This window comes from Petaurus breviceps, unplaced genomic scaffold (assembly GCF_028583685.1).
Source record: "Petaurus breviceps papuanus isolate PSGF00001 unplaced genomic scaffold, PetGlider_PUasm1.0 90700, whole genome shotgun sequence".
Taxonomy (NCBI): Eukaryota; Metazoa; Chordata; class Mammalia; order Diprotodontia; family Petauridae; genus Petaurus; species Petaurus breviceps.
Genome location: NW_027187315.1, coordinates 4,122,719 through 4,147,979, shown reverse-complemented (window position 1 = coordinate 4,147,979; position 25,261 = coordinate 4,122,719). Strand labels below are relative to the sequence as shown.

The 25,261-nt window shown below is 38.4% G+C and overlaps 1 protein-coding gene across 1 annotated transcript in view; it reads left to right on the top strand.

Moving 5' to 3' along the window:
* Positions 1-13,118: 13,118 nt before the first annotated feature.
* MED14 (mediator complex subunit 14) overlaps positions 13,119-25,261 on the top strand; it is an 85,913-nt gene continuing 73,770 nt past the window's right edge. Inside the window, exons 1-3 of the mRNA XM_069065704.1 lie at positions 13,119-13,339; positions 19,011-19,037; positions 23,390-23,495. Coding sequence (XP_068921805.1) covers positions 13,134-13,339; positions 19,011-19,037; positions 23,390-23,495 — 339 coding nt within the window. The 5' untranslated portion in view covers positions 13,119-13,133. The remainder of the gene's footprint in view (positions 13,340-19,010; positions 19,038-23,389; positions 23,496-25,261) is intronic.

Here is a 25,261-nt window from a genome sequence, read left to right as displayed (position 1 = left end):
TCTTATTAATGTTTGTTATAGGGGTTAGGGGAAAGGGATAAAACAATGCTATCTTCTGAAATATATTCTGCAAAAATAAAAGATACAAATAAAAAATAAGACCCTTCAAAAAGATTTTTTTTGTGGTAGTGATGAGTTGAGCATAGGATAGGCAACCCAGCTTAACTGAAGAAGCAAGCCACCCTGAGGGAGAGTCAAAGAGTAGCATGTCCCAAGTGATTCAAATCATTAGCACCTCCTTCCCTCAGACCCTAACGGATATAATACAGAAATCTAAGCCCAAGAATCCTGGATGAAGCAACACTCCATCCCACTATCTGTGCCTCCAGCCAACATCAAAGGGAGAAATCTTTGTGGAGAATTGACCCATTATCCTTGCCATTGCCAAATCAACCACTGACCAAATACCATCAATGGAGATATAAGTTCAGTCATCAAAGTAAAAGCAATGCCCTCCAATCTGGTCCTGCTTCCAGTTCAGCTCCCTATAATGGTAAGGGAATTTGAAGATCTTCCCTTCACCTTAATAGACCTCAAGTGGAACCCAATAGGGGGGCCTTGATTGGGGGGAGGCTTGTGTTCAGGAAGGCCCACACCTTTTGTTACTTTGTAATTAGGCAGTGTGTCGTGAAGGTTGTGATATCCTCTAACCCTGAACAAGGGTATATATACTCTGAGGTGAGGTTTTGCTTTGGGGCTCACTTATGGGAATAGTTGTGTGATTTGGCCAGGTGAGACTTTGGGTAGCTGTTAAGCCTTTGAAAACCCAGATGTTGACACTCCCCTCTCCTGTAACTAACTATGTATGTATGTAATGGTTAGACAGCTAGAAGTCCTGTCTGTTGGTCTGTTAAATTTTGTTATTTTTTCTGTCTGTATTTTTTGTCTGATTATAATTTCTGTTTGTATTTTCTGAAGCTCAAAGTGCTGACTTTTTTCCCCTGTACTAAGTGAATGATACACACACCCACCCATATGTGTGTATATATGTTTAATTAAAAACTATTTAAAGTTGCTTTCCTTTAGAAAAGCATATCAAAGAACCTATGCTAGTAGCCATCCTGGTTATGCTACGGTGCTTGCTATACACTCCCACAGTCATCATTTAGAAGACCCAACCCTGTAGAGAAGAGGCCAGGAATCTTTACCAATTGCCCTATGACTGCCACCCACAGGTCAGGCAAGTCAGCCTGGTTGAAGTGGCTGTATTGCCATGCACAGAAGCTTTCCAGAAGAACTGCTACTGTGAACAGCTTTTTAAAGGTTCTGATTACTCAGTTCCTTGACCTCCGGGGAGGTGCTGCTCCATACTGGCATTCACAGGGCCTGGTCCATGTCAACTCCTTCACCATTTCTGCTCCAAGGAATTCAAGGCTCAACCAAGCCACAAACAAACAAAGTCTCAGCATCCTGGTCATGCTTCAGTGACCTGGGCTCCTGGGCTCCTGGCTCTGGGCTCCTGGGACCTGTTCAGAAGAAGCTCTGTTGGGGATGGCAATAGGTTATACAGGAACTCTAATCCTTATCAAAGACCAGAATGCCTGTGATTCAGTCTGGTAAAGAATTCAGTAGGCCCAAGCACTCTTGAAGTTGGGATTGTAAAAGTTTATTGTAAGCTTTACAGCAGGCAAGGGTACTTAGCGGACCTGCAAGTTTATTGTTATGCTGTACTGCAGGCAAGAGCTCTTGGAGAACCTGAAAACTTAAAGAAGACACAGGCATAGTTTTTAAGGGTTCTAGGCAATTAATTAGATGTCAATTATGCTAACTAGGTAAGGGTGGGATTAGGGAGGAGTTAAGGAGTGGTCAGTGCTTAAAGGAATGTGAACTTTTAATGTCAACTTCAAAGGCGTATTGCCTATAATTCACTGGGAAATAGCCCAAGGGGGGGCTACCTGGAGGTGTGATTTTTAGCCTGAAATGTCACTAAGTCAGTTAGCAGTCAAGGGCTGACTGAGAGGTGTTTAGTCTACCACCCATCAGTGTCATGTTCGACAAGATGGATGTTGGGAACCAAGGCTAACTGAGACTCAGTATATGTATAACTGGCTAAGGAGTAACCTATAGATAGTGCTTTGAAGGATTCATGGGTGCAGGTGACCACTTCCTAAGCTAAAATGTTTATAGATGGTTTAGTGAAGGATTCATAGGTGCAGCTTGTTATTGTTCTAAGCAGAGATAAACAATTCATGAGTTGTTGCTGGGCAGAGTGCTGGCAGGGGGAAGGGGCAGAGTTAATGCTCTGAGGCTGGGGGGGAGAAATGTGATTTTACAGACTGGTTTTGCAAATTGATGTTACAAACTGATATTACAGACTGAAGTTACAAACATAGATCCCAAGCACCTCATCAGCTCCACCATCACAAGTTTTCAGGACTCAGTTCTCCATTCTTCTGTAGCTGTTCTGCCACGAGATCTTGGTCTCAAGGAAATTCTGACTGTGCCTCTCTGGGGCTTTTCTTATATACACAGTATTACCTACTTTCTTTGACCAACCCCTTCCTGTTACCCAACCCCTTCCTGTTATGTCAGTTAACAGGAGACAGGAGTCCATACCTTCTGTTCCCCCAATCAGAGGCTTGATAAATTACTAAGTGTTAAGTACCTGCTACTTTTGCCAACACAAAAGGGATCTTCAAATTCAAAATTACATTACCATTACAGTAGCAAGCCACCCTGAGGGACAGATGGCAAGTGAAATATTCCAAAGAAGTCAAACACATTTACCACCTCCCCTAAGACACCAATGAACACAGCCTAGGACCCCAAACTCATGAGACCAGGAAATAGCTCCTACAAGGATTATGTAAGTGAACCAATTCTTAAGGCAATACAACCTGTCTGCTTTTGTGGCGGTATTACAGTGCCTGCCTCTGCAGGAGCCACAACTACTGCAGATCTGGTAAAGACAGTTCTTGCCACCAAAGTCCTTGGCACTGTCAAAAGGTTCAACATAAGAAACAGATATAGTTCTGTTAGTAAAATTAGCTTTAAAGATGATGCATTTTTCCAATTTGCTTTCTGTACCCTAGGGACCATGGGACTTTTCCATGTATCTCACTTGTTTCTTCCTATTAGAAAGTTAGCTCCTTGAGATCAGGGACTGCCTTGCTTTTCTATTTCTTCGCCTTACATGTGCAATCCAGTCCAACATTCTCCTCCTAGGCTATTTTGGTTCCTTTCAAATTCTTGACCTTTTTTCCTTCTTATTGAATTTTTGTTTGTTTCTATGAAGTAACTCCTTGATGGCATGAACATTTTAAAAAATTAAATAAAAAATAATTTGTAGCTAAATGGAAGAACACTTCACAGGTATTCTTCAGAAAAAAAAAACAAAGAAAAGAGTTGTAAGTTAATCTTGTCGGGGCAGGCAGGGAAGGGGCCTGATCAACTCTGAGTTCAAGTCTTCCCACCAACCACAAGGTCTACTACCAGGCCTGTCACCAAAGGGCTGGGACTGGAAAGAGCAAGGTAAGAAGCAAATACAGGGGCCCCTGTCCTGGACAGCAAATACTCCTGGGGCTACCACTTCATAGCCCGGAAATTTTTTTTTTTTAAAAGCTCCTTTCAGGACCTCCAAAGATTAGGATGACAGAGTGAACCTCACTTGCTCCAAACCTCCCCCTCTGACCCTGAAAACATAGTAACTCTTGCCCCAGGGCAAAACCCTCTACAGTAAAGGCTTGGGATCCTAGAGGAAGGGCGTGGCTAGGACCCTGCCTCAAAATGGGTAGAAAGCAGACTACAGAGACAAAGACTCTGGAGTCCTACTATCCTCAGAGGGAGGAACCAATCTCAGAGGGAGACAATGTGGACTCCACACCCAAAGCTGGAACTTCAACAAGAAATGGGTCCCAAGCACAGAAGGCTCTCCTAGATGAGATCAAAAGGAACTTTGAAAACAAAATGAGAGATAGAAGACAAAATGAATAATTCTCTCAAAACCAAAATAGCAGAATTAGAAAAACATTATAATGAGGAAAACATCTCTCTAAAAAGAAAAGTGTATGATATGGAAAAGGAGCTTCAAAAATTAACCAAGGAAAAATGATTTGCTAAAAACCAGAACTAACCAAATGGAAACAAATAACTCTATGAGGAACCAAGAATTAGCCAAGCAAAACAACAAGAATGAAAAATTAGAAAAAGAGGTAAAATACCTCAAAGAAAAAATAACTGACCTGGAAAACAGATCCAGGAGAGATAATCTGAGAATCATAGGCCTACCAGAAAAATATGATGAAAAAATGAGCCTGGACAACATTCTCCAAGAGCTCGTTAAGGAAAACTGCCCTGAGATACTAGAACCTGAGGGTAAAATAGAAATTGAGAGAATCCACCGGACACCTGCTGTAAGAGATCCCAAACTGAAAAGTCCTCGAAATGTTGTGGCCAAACTCCAGAACTACCAGATAAAAGAGAAAATACTTCAAGCGGCCAGGAAGAAACAATTCAAACATCGAGGGTCCACAGTGAGAATTGCACAGGATTTGGCAGGCTCTACACTGAAAGATCGGAGGCAGTGGAATACAATTTTCCGGAAGGCAAAAGAGCTCGGGTTACAACCAAGGATCACATACCCAGTGTGACTGTGCATATTCTTCCAGGCAAAGAGATGGTCATTCAATGATATAAAAGAGTTCCAGACCTTCTTGATAGAAAAGCCAGAACTCAATGGAAAATTCAACCTCCAATTACGAGATGCAACAGAGATGTAACAGACTTAGAAAGGTGAACAAGGAGAACACACACACACACACCCTGCTATTTGATAAGAGCAAACTGGTTATAGACAAGTATTTTATATGACTATAAAATACACAAAATGAGGATTTAAAAAAAATCTTCTTAAGGGCTACAAAGGGACTGCAATGGAAGAAAGGGAATGGTTGAAGTGGAAAAGGGTAAATTATGCCACTCATAGAGGCATAAAAACTGTATAGCAGAGGAAAAAAAGGGAGGGAGTTGGGAAGCATATGAGCTTTTCCCTCATTGGTTCTGGTAGAAGGAGGGAATAACAACCAGTTAAGCATAGGACTCTATGGAGAAGAAACGCAAAAAGTATCATTTTAGAGGGAAAGAGGGGAGGGAGAGGAGCTTCGCATGAGATTTGTTCCTGTCATTTTTGATTTGAAGAAGAAATAGCATAGTTCATTAAGTATAACAATATCCTATAGGCAGTAGGAGGGGGAAAGGGGAGGACAAGGGAGGGGGGCTGAAAAGGGAACACTGAGGGAGGCGGTGGTCAAAAGGAAAACTATTAAGGGGGGGAAGGGAGAAGGGAGGGAAAATATGAATATTAACAGGGGCAGGAATAGGATGGGGGGAAAGAAATAGATAACAATCATAACAGTAAATGTGCATGGAATGAACTGTCCCATAAAACAGAGACGGATAGCAGAATGGATTAGAAATCATAATCCTACAATATGCTGTTTACAAGAAACACATCTGAAACAGAGGGATACACACAAGGTAAAGGTAAATGGTTGGAATAAAATATATCATGCCTCAGCTAAAGTAAAAAAAGCAGGGGTAGCAATCCTTATCTCAGATAAAGCAAATGCAAAAATTGACCTAATTAAAAGAGATAAGGAAGGAAACTATATCCTGTTAAAAGGCACCATCGAGAATGAAGCAATATCACTACTTAACATATATGCACCAAGTGGTGTAGCATCCAAATTCCTAGAGGAGAAGGTAAAGGAATTAGAGGAAGAAATAGATAGCAAAACTATACTAGTGGGAAACCTTAATCTCCCCCTCTCTGAACTTGATAAATCCAACCTCAAAATAAACAAGAAAGAAGTTAAGGAGGTGAACAGGATTTTAGAGAGGATAGGTATGATAGATCTCTGGAGAAAACTGAATGGGGATAAAAAGGAATATGCTTTCTTCTCAGCGGTTCATGGCACATACTCAAAAACTGACCATTTTCTAGGGCATAAAAACCTCATAATTCTATGCAGTAAGGCAGAAATATTAAATTCATCCTTCTCAGATCATGATGCAATAAAAATTATATGCAATAAAGGGCCAGGGAAAGACAGACTAAAAACTAATTGGAAATTAAACAATTTAATCCTAAAGAATGAGTGGGTCAAACAAGAAATCATAGAAACAATCAGTAATTTCATTCAAGAGAATGATAATAATTAGACAACATACCAAAATCTGTGGGATGCATTAAAGGCAGTTCTTAGGGGAAGTTTTATATCCCTGAATGCATATGTGATTAAATTAGAGAAAAGAGAGCTCAACGAATTGGGCATGCAATTAAAAAACCTAGAAAAAGAACAAATTCAAAATCCCCAATTAAATACTAAATTAGAAATATTGAAAACCAAAGGAGAGATGAATAAAATTGAAATTAAGAAAACTATTGAACTAATAAATAAAACCAAGAGCTGGTTTTAGGAAAAAACCAACAAAAGTGATAGACCCTTAGTCAATATGATAAAAAAAAAAAGAAAGAAGAAAAGCAAATTATCAGTATAAAAAATGAAAAGGGTGAATCTACCTCCAATGAAGAGGAAATCAAAACAATAATTAGGAATTATTTTTCCCAATTGTATGCACATAAATTTAACAATCTTAGGGAAATGGATGAATACTTACAAACATACAAATTGCCCAGATTAACTGAAGAAGAAGTAAATTACTTAAATAATCCCATCTCAGAAAAAGAAATTGAACAAGCCATCAGTCAGCTCCCTAGGAAAAAATCTCCAGGGCCAGATGGATTCACTAGTGAATTCTATCAAACATTTAAAGAACAATTGATTCCAATACTCTACAAACTATTTGGGAAAATTAGTGAAGAAGGAGTCCTACCAAATTCTTTTTATGACACAAATATGGTACTGATACCTAAATCAGGAAGAGATAAAACAGAGAAAGAAAATTATAGACCAATCTCTCTCATGAATATAGATGCAAAAATTCTAAATCAAATACTAGCCAAAAGACTACAGCAACTTATCTCAAGAATAATACACTTTGATCAGGTAGGATTTATTCCAGGAATGCAAGGATGGTTTAATATTAGGAAAACCATCAATATAATTGATCATATCAACAATAAAACTAGCAGAAACCACATGATCATCTCAATAGATGCAGAAAAGGCTTTTGACAAAATACAACATCCATTCCTATTAAAAACATTAGAAAGTATAGGAATAAATGGAGCCTTCCTTAAAATAATAGGTAGCATCTATTTAAAGCCATCAGCAAGTATTATATGTAATGGGGAGAAGCTAGAAGCATTTCCCATAAGATCAGGGGTGAAACAAGGGTGTCCACTATCACCCCTCTTATTCAATCTGGTACTAGAAATGTTAGCAGTAGCAATTAGAGAAGAAAAAGAAATCAAAGGAATCAAGTTAGGCAAAGAAGAGACCAAGCTATCACTCTTTGCATATGATATGATGATATACTTAAAGAATCCCAGAGAATCAAGTAAAAAACTGCTTGAGACAATAAATAAATTTGGCAGAGTTGCAGGATATAAAATAAACCCACATAAATCCTCGGCATTCCTATATATTTCCAATGAAATTCAACAGCAAGAAATAGAAAGAGAAATCCCATTTAAAGTTACTGTAGACATTATAAAATATTTGGGAATCTACCTGCCAAAACAAACCTAGGATCTGTATGGTCACAACTACAAAACACTTTTCACACAAATAAACTCAGATCTAACTAATTGGAAAAATATCAATTGCTCATGGCTGGGTCGAGCTAATATAATAAAAATGACAATTTTACCCAAATTAAGTTATATATTTAGTGCCATATCAATTAATTTACCAAAAAACTACTTTATAGAGCTAGAAAAAATAGTAACAAAATTCACTTGGAAGAATAAACGGTCCAGAATATCAAGGGAATTAATGAAAAGAAATGCTAGGGAAGGTGGACTAGCTTTACCAGATTTCAATCTGTACTATAAAGCTACTTGGTCATCAAAACTACTTGGTACTGGCTGAGGAATAGAGGAGTGTATCAATGGAATAGATTAGGCACAGGAGATTCAGAAGTCAATGACTATAGTAATGTATTGTTTGATAAACCTCCAGACCCTGGTTTTGGGGATAAGAACTCACTATTTGATAAAAACTTCTGGGAAAACTGGAATATAGTATGGCAGAAACTGGGCATAGACCATTATGTAACACCATATACCAAAATCAAGTCTAAATGGGTTCATGAACTAGGTATAAAGGTTGATACTGTAAGTAGTCTCCTAAAACATGGAACAGTTTACCTATCAGACTTGTGGAGAGGGAAAGACTTTATGACTAAACAAGAATTAGAGAACATTATAAAATGTAAAATGGATAATTTTGACTACATGAAATTGAAAAGTTTCTGTACAAACAAAGCCAATGTAACCAAGATTAAGAGGTGGGAAATTGGGAAAGAATCTTTACAACCTATGTCTCTGACAAACGACTCATTTCCAAAATATACAGAGAATTGAGTCAAATTTATAAGAATACAAGTCATTCCCCAATTGATAATTGGTCAAAGGATATGAACAGGCAGTTTTCAGAGAAAAAAATTAAAGCTATCTATAAGCCCATGAAGAAATGCTCTAATTCACTATTGATTAGAGAAATGCAAATCAAAACAACTCTGAGGTACCACATCTCACCATTCAGATTGGCTAAGATGACAAAACAGGAAAATGACAAATGCTGGAGAGGATGTGGGCAAATTGGAACACTAATGCATTGTTGGTGGAGTTGTGAACTGAGCCAGCCTTTCTGGAGAGCAATCTGGAATTATGCCCAAAGGGCTATAAATACTTTCATACCCTTTGATCCAGCAATACCACTCCTAGGGTTATATCCCAAAGAGATCATAGAAATGAGAGAAAGACCCATATGTACAAAAATGTTTATAGCAGCTCTTTTTGTGGTGGCAAAGAATTGGAAATTAAGGGGGTGCCCATCAATTGGGGAATGGCTGAACAAGTTGTGGTATAAGCATGTTATGGAATACTATTGTGCTATAAGAAACGAAGAGCAGGCAGTCTTCATATTTACCTGGAGAGGCTTAAAAGAACTGATGCTGAGTGAGAAGAGTAGAACCAGGAGAAATTTGTATACAATTACAAACACAGCATATGTGTGATGACCAACTTTGATAGACTGGACTCTTCTCAGCAATGCAGTGATATAAGTCAATCCCAAAAGACTCATGATGGAGAGAAATATGTGCATCCAGAGAAAGAACTAAGTTTATATCCAGGTGGAAGCAAAATACCTGATCTTTTTCATTCTGTTATTTGGTTTTATGTCCTCTTTACCATTTTTCATTCCAGCTGGTGCAATCCGTCCTTATAACCTAACTAATGTATAATTTGAAAGTATTTACAGATCCTATACTTGACTATAAGCCGCCATGGGGGGAAGGTGAGGGAGGGGGACAAAATGTGAAATTCAAGGAATCGTGGAATTGAATCCTGTAAACTAAAAGGAAACAAATAAATTAATAAAAAAAATTAAATTAAAAAAAAAGAGTTAATCTTGTGGTGTGCTTCAAACCCTGGAGGGTTTAAATGTAGTGATGCAGAGTAAAATGAGAACATGGAGAACAATTCATATTATAACTACAACTTATAAAGAGAAACAATGTAGAGAAACTTAACAACTCTGATAAAGTCAGTTATCAGCCACAGTTCTGTAGACCTGATAATTAAACATGCTTCCCATCTCTTGACAGAGAGGGGATAGACAAGAAGTGAAGATCAAGGTATACATTTTCAGAGCTGGTTAATATGTGGATTTGTTTTTCTTGACTTTAATTATTGATTATTTCTCAGGGTTGTTGTGAGGAATAAAGAGATAATAATTGTATAGCACCTAGCACAGTGTCTTACACATAATAAGTGCTATATTAATGTTAGTTATTGTTGTTATCATTATTTTTACAAGAGAAGGTTTTTATTGGAGGGTGGGGAAGAATGAGGGGATGATAATATTGACAAAAAATGTCAATAAAACATTTAAAGAAGTGTACAGAATAGAACAGAAGGAAACAAAGGGAAACAGAAAAATAGGACATCTCTGGAACTAACATGCTGAATCTATTATATACTTTTTTTTTAAGCCAAGTAGTATGTAATAGAGATTCGAAGTTTCATATACAATCTGTTCAGCCACTTTCCAATTAATGGTGCTCCTTTTAGTTCTGTGATACAACAAAAGTGCAAGTATAAATATTTTTGTACATATGGGTCCCTTCCCTCTTTTAATCTTTTGAGGTATAAGCCTAATATTGGCATAAATGGGTCAAAGGGTATAAAAGCTTTTTTAACTTTATGCAATCAAAATTATTTTGTCTCCCACGATCCTCTCAATCCCTGATTTAGTCGAGGGTTTTTTCCTATCCATAGCTGTGAAAGGTATCTTCTTTCTTGCTCTTCCAATTTGTTTATGATGTAGCCTTTTATGACTGGGTCACATACCCACTTGGGAGTTATAGCATACGGTGGGAGTTGCAGGTCTCAGACTAATTTCTGTCAAACAGCTTTCCAGCAGTTTTTATCCAATAGTGAGTCATTATCCCAGTTATTGGGGTATTTGGGTTTATTGAACAGTTTGCTTCTAAATCTCGTGTATCTAATCTGTCCAGTTGATTAACTTTTCTACTTTTTAGGCATTACCAATCTGTTTTGATGATTACTATGTTGTAAGGATAAATTGAGATCTATTCCCACTTTCCTAATTGTTTCCTTTCAAACACTTGACCTTTTGTTCTTCCAGATGAATTTTTGTCATTTTTTTTTCTATTTCTATAATGTAACTACTTGGCAGTTTGATTGGAATGGCACTGAACAACTACATTAATTTAGCTAATATATATCTTCTTCCACTCTGATGCCAAACCCTCAGAATCTCTGTATAGTTCTAAGATCCTTCCTTTAATACAAATTTCTTGGGGCATGAATAAATCTCTTACATAGTACCTTTGATTAATTCAAGGAAATGTTGCAACCCTGTTCACACTGATTCTGGTTGATTGGTTCAACTAAGAAGTGTTCTTACCTAACAAAGGTAATTACTTAAAAGTAATACTTAATTATTTATTATAGTAATTACTTAAAAGAAGTGGGTAGAATAATCAGTCAAGTACCACCTTCTCACTGAAATCAATCTGGTTGAATTTGTAACCTCCCCCATCTGTAAGTCTTCCATCAAGACAAAACAAAATCAAAATGCGTTTGGTATTTTACAAGTTTATATGTGTTAGTAGGGATATCATTTGGATCTACAATTTGCTTCACTTTTTACTGGCTGTTCCAAGGCCTGGAATTCTCTCCCTCCTCATTTCTGTCCCCTGGTTTTCTTCAAATCCCATCTAAAACAACACTTTCTACAAGAAACCTTTCACAATTCCCCATAATGCTAGCACCTTTCCTCTATTGATTATCTTAATTTTGTACATTATCTTGTTTATACATAGTTGTTTTCAAGTTGTCTCCCCACTAGAGAGCTCCTTAGAGAAGGGGCTGCATTTTGTCTTTTCTTTGTACCTCCTGGTTTTAGAAAGTTGCTTGGCACATAGGCAGACTGGTAAATGCTTCTTAACTGACTTGCTTGATTGCTTCCGGGAATGGATCTTTCTCCATGCTGTCAGAAGTTATTAACCGTTTTCTGTGTCACAGACCCCTTTGACAGTCAGGTGAAGCCTATGAATCCCTTCTCAGAATAACATTTTTATATACATTAAAATCAAATGTATAGAATTACAAAGGAAACTTATTAAAATGAAATAACATAAAAATATTTTTCTTTGTAATACTTTCATTTTTCCCCAATTACATGTAAAAAATAACTTTAACATGCTTAAAAAAAATTAAGGTCCAAATTTGCTCCCTCTTTCCCCCCATTGAGAAGGCAAGGAATTTATCAAAAATATTTTTTTTAATTCATGAACCCTTTCGGCAGTCCGGTGAAGCATACAAACTCCTCAGAATAACGTTTTCAAATGCATGAGATAACATGACACAAAAGAAATCAATTATATTGAAATAAAATTATCAAAATAAATTGGGGGGAAAAATCAAAGATCCTTTGAAACGTAAGCACCGACCCCTGGTTAAGAACGCCCGTTCTTTGTGAAGTCTAGACACTCCAGGTCTTCATTTAAGAACAATAACGGTGCTAATTGAGACTTAAGTGGATAAAGGATTTCTTTTTCTGTTTCCTCTAGGAAGAAAAGGCAGGGATGCTAATTCACCAGAAGTTATCTCCAAAGCCCCCCCAGCTAGTGACAACCGGAGCCAGGGGTCGAAACTAGTATGCAAAGCACGTCTGGGTGAGGGCAGCCGGGGCGCAGCGGGGAGCCAGTCTCCGGGAGAAAAGCGGAGGCAGGCTGGCATTGGCTCCCAGCAGCATCCTCACACTGCGCCTCGGCATCTTCCGCCTCCTGTTGTCAGGCAGAATAAGAGGGGGGAGGGGAAGGGAGGACCGGGCCCTGTGCTCCACGGCTCCGCCAGTTTATTAGCCTAGCTCCAACCTCGCCACATTCCCTCCCCCTCCCCCCTGAAAGGCTGCTAGCCAAGCAACAGCCGCCGGTTAACAGCCGCCCCAAGCCCGCCAGACATCCCCTCCCTCCCCGCGCGAGCTCCAGCGCCTCGGCCCCGCCTCCCGGCGCCAAGAGAAGCCGGACCTCGGCGAAAGCGAGTGCAGGTTGCTGTCGGAAGTCCCCCACGAGTTCCCCTTCCGCTCTACAAACCACTTCCGGTTTGGTCCGCCAACATGGAGGCTGAGGCTTCTTGGGCGAGTGGCTTCTGATCGGCGGCAGTGCCACTTATTTTTCCCCGCTTCTTTTCCCCACACCCCGTCCCCTTTCCGGCTCCCGAGCTCGTTGAATGGGGTCGGAGCTCCCTGCCGGCCGCCCCGGTTCCCGCTCCGTTGCGGGGCAGCGTTAGGTAGAAGCGGGGTGGCAACAGGCCAAGCCGAGGCTGCCGCGGCAGCGGCAGCGGCTGCGCCAACCCCGGTTTCCGAGCGGCGGCGGCGGCGGCGGCGGGCGGGGGAGGGAGGCGGGTCTCCCGAGCCGCTTTCTACGGCGCCGCCGCGCGCGAGCCGCCCCCGCTCCTCCCTGCGCTAGCCACCATGGCCCCTGTGCAGCTGGAGAGTCACCAGCTGGTCCCGCCCGGAGGCGGCGGCGGAGGCCCTGCGTCCACGCCCGCGCCTCCTCCTCCGGGGGCCGCGGTGGCTGCGGCGGCCGCAGCGGCGGCCAGTCCGGGCTACCGGCTCAGCACCCTCATCGAATTCCTGCTCCACCGGGCCTACGCCGAGCTCATGGTGCTGACAGACCTGTAAGTGCCCTCGCCCTCAGGGGCTCTCACTCCCCCGGGCAGACCTGGACCGGGTTGCGACTGTCGGGATACTTAGACGGAGGGGCTGGGTGGTCCCCGCGTGTGTGCGGGACCGTCACGGTTGTGCAGGACATGGCAGAACCATTTTAAATTTGTGCTTCATTATAATTGTAGCGAAGCTTGCTCAGAAGTCGTTTTGCGCCCCCTTCCCCGGGCGCCCTTTGACTAGAAAGGCGGTCTATCTGTCAAAAGGCTGAGACTGTCATCTGCCTGGTACATCAGGTACATACATTTTTTCAGCACCAAGGTGTAGAAGGAGAAGGAATCTTTCTCAATTTTTCCTTTTTTTTAAAGTGAGTTTTAAGTTCAGGTTGTATGTTCGTTTACTTGGTGTAGCAGTGTTTAATTATTTAAACTTAAAGGATCGTAGATTTAGAGCTGGAAGGGACCTTGGAGGTAAGTTATCGCATTTATAAGTGAGGATCAGAGAGGTTAAATGACTTGCCCAGAATCACATCTAGTAAGCGTCTGAGTTCAGATTTCAACTAAGTTCTTCATGACAATCCAAGTCCGACTCTATCCAAGTACCTGCCTTATGTGCTTGTATCAACTTGTATAAATAAGAAGCCTGGGAACTGTACTATGTAAAGAGATTGGAGGAAAAAATTTTTTTTGAGCTTTTAAGAAGATTCTTAAAGCTTTATGGGTTTCTGGAAGTAAAGAGTGTTTTTAAATCTCAGCTAGGGAAATTTTATAGACAGCTTAATGCTGCCCAACTAATTATAAAGTTATTTATGTTATAATTTGGGGGATGCAAGCATATTTTGGAATCATAGCATACATTTTAGACTTTTTTTCTCTGCTAGGTTTTTAAAGTCCTCTTCTCTTTTGAGAAGGCAGAACCACATTTTATGTATCTGAATTTTGTCCACTCTTTTGTGAATTAGTGATTTTTGAATTTTATGAGCATGAGACATGTGTAGGAATTCTTGGAAGAAACTTGTTTTAAAATTCCTGAGCAGCATAATCCTTGCTGTCTTTACCAGAGGAGAATCACCAGGACTTAGAACAAATATTTCTTCTCAGATGCCTTAGAGAGGATAAGGTGGTTATGTTCTTGCTTCTGTCTGACACATTAAGACCCTAGGCAAAATTATGAAGTAAAAGTCTGTATTACAGCCTTCCTTTTAACCCTTATTCTCCTTTTGCTCTCTTAACACTTTTTTTTTTTTAATTTTTTTAAGGCAATTGGGGTTAAGTAACTTGCTCAAGGTTACAAGGCCAGTTATTTCTGGGTGTGGTGCTAAGTGTCTGAGCCTGGATTGGATGCCCAGGTTATCCCGACTCTGGGGCCGGTGCTCTAACTTGCTGTGCTATCTCTAACACTTCTTTAAAAATTGACTGATTGATGATCCTTTATTTTCCTTCTGTTACCTTTACCCTCGTTTACATTTTAAGTGTTCTGTCTCAAGTTGCACAGTGGATGGAAGGTTCTGAGGTCAGGGAAGTCTGAGTTACGTTTGACTCTTAGTGACACTGAGAAGATCATATTACTTTTCAAGACCCCAGACTGTAGAGTGCTGTTGATTGTCTTAGTAGAGGGAGCTCCCTGCAGCTGTGAAATTACAGATCTGGACCAAAAAAAGAATCTCAAATTGTGGAATGAAAACTTTTGCTTCACATAAAGAACTTTGAGCTGTCTGTTAGCTATAATCATAATCTATTAATAAAGCCATTTCTCAATCCCAGACTAATGTAATACTTTTATTAGGATAAAGGATTGGAAGGGATTGTTTATAGTCTCCATCTGAGGAAGAGGGCAGTGAATGAATTGGTATATCTACTGACACAAGAATGGGTCACTTGGTTGCTTTCAGTCTTTGTCCTGTGGTAAAAAGGACATTGGATTTGGAGTTCACTTTTGATTCACAATTGAATTTGGAGTAGACTGTTTGTATGATCTTTTGCACATCACTTAACATCTTTGGGCATCCATATTTTCACCTATAAAATGACTTGAGGTGATCCTGAGTCCCATTGGGCTCAAATCCTACATACATTTGATTCCTGAAACTACCTGAATCACAGATTTGACCTTCTGAACTCCTTTCTCTCCACATCTTTTTGCCAAAGCCTTTCTGAACTCCCTCCTTTCTCTAGATATCCTTGTCAATTCCTTATTCATAATTGCATTTAAATGCTTTAACAGATCTGTGATATCAGTATATATTCTTTCTACCCAACATAGATCAGATTTGCTCCTCAACATGGTAGATGGTTCTGTAAATTGTTATGACTGAAAGACATTACTTGGTGGCCAATCTTCTGGTGATAAAAGTTCTCCAAATTTAATTAGGTTAGTTCTTGAACAGAACTTCTTTCACTTGGCTCTCCAGGAAGACTTTTCAGCTTGATAGGACCTGACAGAGCTCATGCCCTGCAAAGCATAGTTTTTAAGGACCCAGAGTCAGCACCATAGTACAATGAAACATTGTAGTAGTCTTTGTTGGAAGAATAGTCATACTATATGTTTCTACAGTACTTATGTGCTATCCTGTAAATGATCTCATTTGTTTATTAAAACATCCTGTGATCCAGACCTGTCAAATGTTATTTGTATTTAACAGATATGATAACTGAACCTTAGATTAAATGAGTTGCATAAAGTCATATGGATAATTAGTAGTAAAATCAGAACTAGAACCCATGTCTTCTAATTTAGATACAAAGAGTCTAAATTAGAAGGTACCTTAGAGTTCATCTAATCCACTTTCTGCCTAAAAACATCTCCACAATATCCTTGAAGAAGTGGTCGTGCAGTTTCCACTTGACCTCCAGTAAAAGGAAACCTCCCAAGGTTCTAATTATTAGGAAGTTTTTCTTTAAATTCTGCTAAAATCTGCTGTTGTAACATCAGTCTATTACTGTGTAGTTCTTTCTTCTCCAGATTAAGCCTCCCTGTTATTTAAAACTCTTGGTCTTCATATGTGGTCTCCTATTCCCTCACTCGTCCACATTATTAAATGTCCTTCCTTAAATGTAACACCTAGAACTGAATAAAGTACTCCATATGTGGTCTGACCTGGGCAAAACACGGGATGATCATCACCTCCTCAGTCAGAACAGTAAGCCTATCTTAAGGTTATGTTAGTTCTTTTGGCTCCAGTGATTCCATATTTACTCATGTTGTGATCTTTTTAATCTTAGACCATTTGCTTTCATAGTTTTCCCATATTTCTGTTCTCATTGAAACCTGACTTACTCTAGAAGATACTGCACTCTTGACCACTCTTTCTGGTACCAAATGTTCACTTTCATGTTCCCTCACACACTAGTTCAGAAGTAGTTTAGTTTGCTTGTTCCTCCCTACCACTTCCAAACCCCTTTCTCTCCTTTTTGAGGTGTTTATTTCATCTCTCATCACCTGATCCAAATCTTTCTCAAAGTCATCTACTAGGGGTTTATTCTCTCCACTTGATCAAGTAGTTCAGTGATTGGATTCTAGTCTTCATACGAATAACCCCTATCCTCACACTCAAGAACTGAAACATTGATGTCCTTTAGAATAAACCATATGTCATCATGTTCAATCCAAAGTGTAAGGAGTGCTGAAAGGGTCTTAAGTGGAAAAAGTTTAAGAAACCCTGCAGTTTAAATTTTTTCCTTGGCCTCCTGTTTCTCCAACTTCTTCAAGTCCTATAGTGTGCATTTTCATTGTACCTCAGCCATCCTAGAGCTCTTACCCACTCCGTAACTCTTCTTCCTCTATTAACTTGAGTTATTAAATTTTACTTCTAATTATAATTACTATTGTTTCGTCCATTCCACCCCACTCTTAAAACATCCTTATTCTCAACATGACTTTTAGTCCCTCATGCACTCTTTTCTTCCAGTCACTCTAATTCTGGCCTCACATTTTTCCCTTCACACTCTAGTTAACCATTTTAACTATATACTGTCTACTGCCTTGACTTCCTTTCCCTTTTGCCCTGTTTCCACTCAAACCCCAATCCTCTTTTGTGCTGTTGGATGCCACTAAAGGAAAGTCGGATAACTGTTTATTATAGTTCCACTTTAACTCTTGATAACAGTCTTTTTATTCTTCCCTATCTTATATCCTGCACTGACTTTTCCAAAACTTTTCCCTTCTTAAGCCCCCTCATATCATCCCTTTTTCTCTCACTTTTCCTCAGAAGGGGACCTCATCTTCTACTTTACTGAGAAAATCAAGGCCATCTCTCTCCCTCTTTTTTGAAAACGACTCTACAGTTTACCTGCTTCCAGTTCTTACTTGTGTTTCATGATTTGGGGGGGAAAAAGGATGACTTAGAGTGTCTCAGTCAAAGCTGTCAATTCTTTCAGTAGTGGGATATAGTTCAACTCAGTCTGGGGATTCATTGAATAGCTAGTTGATACCTTGTTATCTCACCCCCAGTCTACTTGTACCATACTGCCTCTCACCTCACCTTAAGACTCCATTGTCTAAAACCTAGAACTCTTTTTTGGTGTATGTTTCCTATATCACCATCCTCTAGGTCTTCCCCATCTCATTCTTGCAATGTGATTGGCATTTAGTAATTCTGGGACAGGCCATCCCACAACCATGGAAGCATAGAAATTCTCTTTCCGTTGGCCTTTGGGCACACAGGATTTCCTGGGATGTGTGTATATTGGGAAGGGAGTAAGAGGAGCGTTGGACAGTCGTATATTGAGGCACAGTATTCTGGATCCTTAAGATGAATGGCCAGGTATGTAAGGAAATACTAGTCTTGGGCCTAGACCATCGCAGGGAGGGGAAAGTGCAGATCGAAAGAAACCTACTTTTGGAGCAAAAAAAAAGGGGGGGGGGGATTGCCCATGGATTTATCAGATACGGATTAAATTATATGTGGTTGAGGGGAAGGAGTATAGGGGACAGTGACTCTTGCTGATTATAGATACTAGAGAGCTACTAAGAAAAACCTAACAAGTTTGGTTTGTGTATAAATAGTTGTAATTACAGTCATTTCTCAGCTGATTTCATGCCTAATCACTATGAAATACAATAAGTTTGCAACTGTGTATTGATTAACTTGTCTGTCTCCAGTTTTATTATAGGAATAAAATATATTCATAAGCCTTCAGCCTTTTGTGCATTGAGTTACAGTCTGTTCACAATATGAATTTGTCCAAAAAATTATGAAAATTAGTGTTAACATTACTAAAAACCTTTTTCCTATGAGTGTATTTATAGTTCTCTTGATGGAGTTGGTTCTTGTTCCTATGGGCCTGTGGTTCCTGAACCTGTGAGCACTTCAGAGTTAAAAGAAATGTCATACTTTGCAGAACTTGTGCCACAATGCCTGGCACATAATAGGTGTATTTAATAAACTCTTGTTGATTTATTATTAGCATAAAAAGTGCTTTATGAAGCACTTTGAGTAGAAAAAAATTGTCATTTTTCCTTGGTTTCATACTTGTAAAAATGCTTTTATTGCACGCAGTTTTATGTCTTTGGAAATAAAATCAGGTTATTAAGGTTATTAGCCGAGTTGGACTTTGCAGTGTATAATGACAGGTCTTATACTGATGTTTTCTAAAACTTTCAATAATGGTATGCAATACTACATTTAAAATAGTGGATTGTTTTGATTCAGGTGTGATATTTATATAATTATTTTTGTTTCCATAGACTGCCAAGGAAGTCGGATGTGGAAAGGTGAGTTTTAAAGATATCCTTATCTATATCTCAGCTTAAATATACCTAGGAATTTGTAAGAATATGTTATGTGAAGAGAGAACCTCAAGAAACAAAACTTTACTAGCTTCAAGTGTACTCAGTATTGGCTTAGAACTTTCATTATTTTAACAAATATTTATTGTCTATAAAGTGCTAGAACCTTAGGGACCGTGCAAAGATGTGGTACATTCTGGTCACTTTTGTGTAATTATCTATCACTGTTGAACATGAATCACTTCCTCTATGCTCGTTATTAGATGTCTTAGTGGATTGACAGCTGCTTATTTCTGTGGTTGCTCTACAGAAAACTTGATTCTTGTAAAGAATGAGGTTTGAGATGGACATAAATAAGTATTAGCATATGGTCCATTGGTAAAGAATTTAAAATAAATTAACCCATTTAAAAATCATATTATGGAATTTTAAATTATCGCCACAAAACAGCATACTGTGAGAGAGATTTTAATGAGAGACTTTAGTGTTTTCTAAAGGCCCTTCCTCTGAAGTACTGGGAAAATCTTAGAAAACCTTGAAACCTTGTTGCAATTAGGGAACCTTGGAAAGGCACAATTTTAACAAATGCTTAGTGTGGCATATTTTACTGATAAGCACTTTGCCACAGCCTGTCCCTTACTCATAATGACTTGTCATTCTGGGCCTTTCTGGGCCATAAGTCATTCTTTCAGATTCTTAAGTGGCAGAGAAGGAATTGCTGACTTGCATTGGTAGAGAGAGTTTCTGTACCTGGTGGTCCCTCCACAAATGAAAGATCTAGATTAAAAAAAAAGCTTTATATTTACTTTCAGTGTACAGGAGGGTAAGGACTGCTTCCAGAATCACTGAATTTTAAAATTAGAAGGAACCATAGCAGCCATCATACACACTTCACACCTGAAAGGAATTCCCATTATACCTAACAAGTAGTCATCCAGTTTCTGCTTTGTGTTTGTGTATCCCCAGCACAGTAAATGCCTTTTCAATCTTTGTTGAATTGAATTTTTAAATTTATGAATAGTGATTTTTGTTTACAGAGTTGCTTTCAGGATTTTCTTTTGCTCACTTTCTAGGTATACCCCATGATTAGGTGGTTATTATAAGTAAGTCGTTTTAGATACCTTCTTTTGTAATAGTGAGGTTTTAATTAAATTACAAATTATGTCTGTGGCCCTTTTACCTTGTAGTTGGTGCCCAGCAAGAAAAAAGAACTTTCCTTGTTTCTGTTAGACATCTGAGCACTGGCTTTAATTACAAATGTTTACCTGGATTTGACTCCCCCAAGGAGCTAGACTTGGCATAGAGTCAGGAAAATCTAGGGCATGTATGGGGAATTGTGAATCGTCTAGTTATACTAGATTATGTGGAGGGCATTGGCATCAGGGAATGGTAGAAAGGGAAGGTGGTGATGTATTATGAAAGGCCTTGAATGCCAAGCAAAGGAGTTTTAACTAAACTCGGACAAAAAAAGAGCCCTACCAAAGGATTTTCAGTAGACCTCTTATATAATGTGACAGTTGTATGAAGGATGGATAAAAATTGATTGAGGAAGCTATTGAAAGGTCACCATTTTTTAGCAGGACTGAGGAAGTATAAGTAGAAATGAAAAGAGTAATAAAAATATTCTATAAGTATCAGGATTCAGTAACTAAAAAATTTCTTTTACACTAAAGGGAAACTTTTCAACATTGGCTGACCTCCTGTAGAGGCCTCTATAAAAGTTTTATGAGTTGGTAGGAAATCCAAGATGATTAGACTATATTAAATGACTCTGAATTGATCAACTGTGATAAGTTAATTCATTCAGCTGTGCCCATTTCCATTTCATAAGAACAAGATGTGCACTTAAGTAAACAAACATTCCTTTTGTAGGGTTGGATTTACTTTAGCTACTCATCTTCAGGATGTCCCTAAATGACCTTTAGAAGAAAACTACATAATATGACTTTTTTTTAAGGCCCTTTAAATTAAGACCCCTTCTCTTTTTGTAGTCTGTTTGTATAGAATTTTACTTTTAAATGTTTATAAGCCCTATTGCAAATACAGATGAATTATGGGGGTCAGGAACCAACCTTTTTATTGATACACGTTCCTTCACCCTTGAATCCTTACCCCTTGACCTTATTAAAGGGGGTCATGAGACAGAACTTGGTTTCTCTGCTATAAATTCTGCCTATAGAATTTATAGTACATACATACATATAGTATATAGCTGTTCAGTACATACAATCTACTATGTCTGGCAAGTTGATATGTTTCATATCATGATATAATCTGTTTATTGGTCTAATCTAGTAAATCTGTATTAAGCACTACCTGCCAGGCACTATGCTAAGCATGGGAAATACAATAAATAAAAGGAAAAACAGTCCCTGTTCTCAAAGAGCTTGATGACATCTAATTATGGGTAAAGAGTTACATGGCAATTTTAAGGTCCCTTTGGTTATCCATTGTTGGATTTCCCTAGCAATGTCACTTTAAGGGGGGGGGGGGGACATGAGTACAGGATTACCTGGCTTCATGTTTTTGAAAGACTTTGTAGAAAGGCTTAGGTTTTCATGCATTGGAAAGATCCTTTTCATTCTCATCTCCTTTAGTTTCACATTCTCTTCAAGGCCAACCCCCTCTAAAGGCCTGGATTCTGTCTCCTCTTATCTTCTCCAGCTGATTTTCCTCATAATCATTTCATAATCCCTTTCCTCCTGCTTACTAACATACCAAGGTTTCCTCTTCTTTAAAAAAACTCTCAGGTTGTCTTATCCCTTCAAGTTGTCTGTCTTGGCTCACTCTCAGCCAAACTCCTAGGAAACAGTCTACACTTGTTTCTACTTCCGCCTTTCACTGAATTCTCTGCCTTTTGCAGTCTGGCTCCAGACCTCATCATTCAGAACTACTCTCTTCAAAGTTTTCAGTTGTCTTTTACTTGTTAAATTGAATAACCGCTTCTCAGTCCTCATCCATGTTGTTAACCTCTCAGTATTGTACTATATTCTTGATGAGTAATTTCTCCTTTCTGGATTGTTATGACAGTGTTTTCTCTTTGTTGTCCTCTTTCTGGTCTGACTGCTCCTTTTTCCTTGGGAGGATCATCATTCATATCTTACTCCTTTGCTGTAGGGGTACCCCAAGGTTCTTGCCTGGGTACTTCTCTGTAGACTCAGTTTTACCAGGTCCCAGTGGGTTCCTTTATCATTTCTATCCATAAGACTCCCAAATCTATATATACTAGCTTAGTTGCTTTCTTAAGTTGCCATATTCTTTCATTTCCACCTGCATGTCTGTAGCAAACTTCCTCTTTTCTGCTCACACAGCTGCCACCTTAGTTCAAACCTTTATCACCTCTTACTTGGACTATTGCAATAATCTTCTAATTGCTCTCCCTAAGCTCTCCGCTTCAAAATGTCTTCCACATAGCTGCCAAAGTGATTGATTTTTCTCAATGCTCCCCCCCCACCCCATGCACTGAACTCCAGTGATTCCCTGTCAACTCTAGATTCAATCTCCTGTTTGATGTTCTAGGTTCTTCACTTTCTAGCTTCAACTATGTTTCCAGTCCTCTTTTATGTTACTCCTCTTCATGCATTCTTTGGGCCAGTCAGACTGGCTTTTTCATTATTCTTCATATGTGTCACCCTTGTCCTTGACTTTTGCATGGACTTAGTTCCCTTCAGAGATTCAACTCAAATGCCACTTTCTACATGAGACCTTTCCTTAATCCCTCCATTGCTAATAATCACCTCTATTGTTGATTTGGGTCTATTTTGTATATACATATATGTGTACATATTTGTCTTTTCCTTTAAGCTCCTTGAGGTCAGGATCTGTTTTTATCTTTGTATCCTTATGGCCTAGTACATATAGTAGACATTTAGTAAATGTTTGATTGATTGAATCTTTGATTTTGAATGACATATGTTTTGAAAAAGTTACATATAATTCTGCATTTTTAGATGTGGACTTTTGTTTAGCTAAATTAAACTTTATTAACAACTGATTTCACATATTCTATAGAAATTTAAAAAATTTTTTAAGCAAAAACTATAACGTGTACTAAAACAAATATGAAATCATTCAATTCTTTAATATGTTTGTTCGTTTGCTTATTTATTATCCTGTGGTAGAAATTGAGCTTATTGAGTTGATTGTGCTTATAGAAATAGTGAATTAATAATAGATTATAGATTTAGACTGAAGTGGTTATTTACAATCTTTTTGAAAAAAAAATATTTTTTGTTATGGTTTTAAATGAAGATGGTGAGATTTTCACACTCAACCCAACTTTAAAATATCCTTTCTGATATTTTTTGTTTACTTAGAATTATGCTTTATTTTTATAGGAAAATAGAAATTGTGCAGTTTGCTAGCCGGACTCGTCAACTCTTTGTTCGATTGTTAGCTTTGGTAAAATGGGCTAATAATGCTGGGAAGGTGGAAAAATGTGCGGTAAGTCTTTTTTCAGAATTTGGTACAAAATTGATTTGTGGTATATTTAAACTAGTTATTAATTTACTTTCTAATTCAAGCTTACTTTTTCATCTTCTGATTAATTGCAAGAGGCCACATCATTACTTGAATAATCTTTTCTCTATTTAATTTAATTTAATGTATTCCAATGGAATTTTAACAATTGTTCATATGTATTACATCACTAATAGTCATGTCTCATTTCAGTACCAGCAATGAGAGTTATGAATGTGTTTGCTTTTTTGATTGAGGTATGATCCTATATTTAGAGACTCTTAAGAGCAATATGATTTGAGGGATGGGAAGTTCTAAAAAAAAAATAATTTCTAACTTTACATCTGCTAATAATCCTGATGAGAAAGAGTGAGACTAGGTAGATAAAAAGATGGAATGTAAGGAGAAGAGAGATAGAAAAACTAGATCAAGGATAAATACAACAGGATTTCCTCTGAAAAAAGGATTTGAGGGCTAAATTCTAGAATAAACCTGAGGATTGGGGGGGGGGGGGGGGAGGGATTGCTTTAAAAAATCCCAGCAAAACAAATTTTGAAAACTAGAATAATCAGGAAGGAGAAATCCCTCTATTTGAGAGCTAAAAGGCACAGCTAATCAAATCATTTGTTTATTTTCTGTTTTCAAGAATAATAGACTTCAGAGGGAAATAAGGATTCCATATTATGAAAGAGTGATTAAAACCCGAAGCTGGTGAAGAGATAATAAGAGAACATCTGGTTACTTTAAATGAATTGAAATTTCTTGCCCAGATAAAGATTCAAGACTACCAAAAAAGTGTCCTCCTTTCCCTCTGTGAAAAGTGGTCCTGGAGCCCTTTTCAATAATTGAGAAATTGTGGAGAATTAATAAGAGTTTCCAGAAGACCAGTGACAGACAAATATTGTCCTGGTTTACAGGAATTTTAGATAAGTAAGCATAACATCAAGCCCTGATAAAATTCAAGAATGAACTATTAAGTATATTTATGGGCTCTTAGGAGATAATACAGTGCCAGTCAAACATGGATTCTCTTAAAAACAAGTAATGCCAAACTATTGGGAAATCAAGGGAATACCTCAGGCATAGCATATCTTGAGGTAAAAAGAAAATGATCAGAAGTTCTTATTTTATCCTTGTAAATAAGTTGGAAAAATATGGAATAGCTAGTACAGTTTGCAACTGGTTGAAAATAAAAAAATAATGAGTAATAGTGTCTTCCTGGAGAGAATTCTGCATTGTAATGTCATAGAACTGAACAAGTCAGCATTTTTTATCATTTACTTAAAGAAGCATAAAAAGTATGCTAATGATATTTGTGAAAGCCACAAAGCAGGAAAAGTAACTGTTGTGATGGGTGAACAAATAAAGATTCAAAATGTATATTGGAACTGGAATCAGAACTATGAAAATTAACAAAAGTAAATGTAAACTTTTATATCTAGGCTTTTAAAATATCATTTACAGTAAGTGCAGGGAATATGTGACTTAATAATTCTTATGGGGAGAAAAGAACCTGACAGGTTTCCTTTGACATGCCATTACTCCCACCCCCTTCCAGTAAACTCCAGTGACTCCCTGTTGCTTCTAGAAGCAAATAGAAAATATTTTGTCTGACTTCAAAGCCCTTAATTCCCTTGGCTCCCTTCTACCTTTCCAGTCTTCTTATAATTTACTCCCTTCCAGGTACCTTTGATTCAGTGACACTGGCTTCCTGGCCATTCCAGGAACAAGACAGTTCATATCTCAGCTCC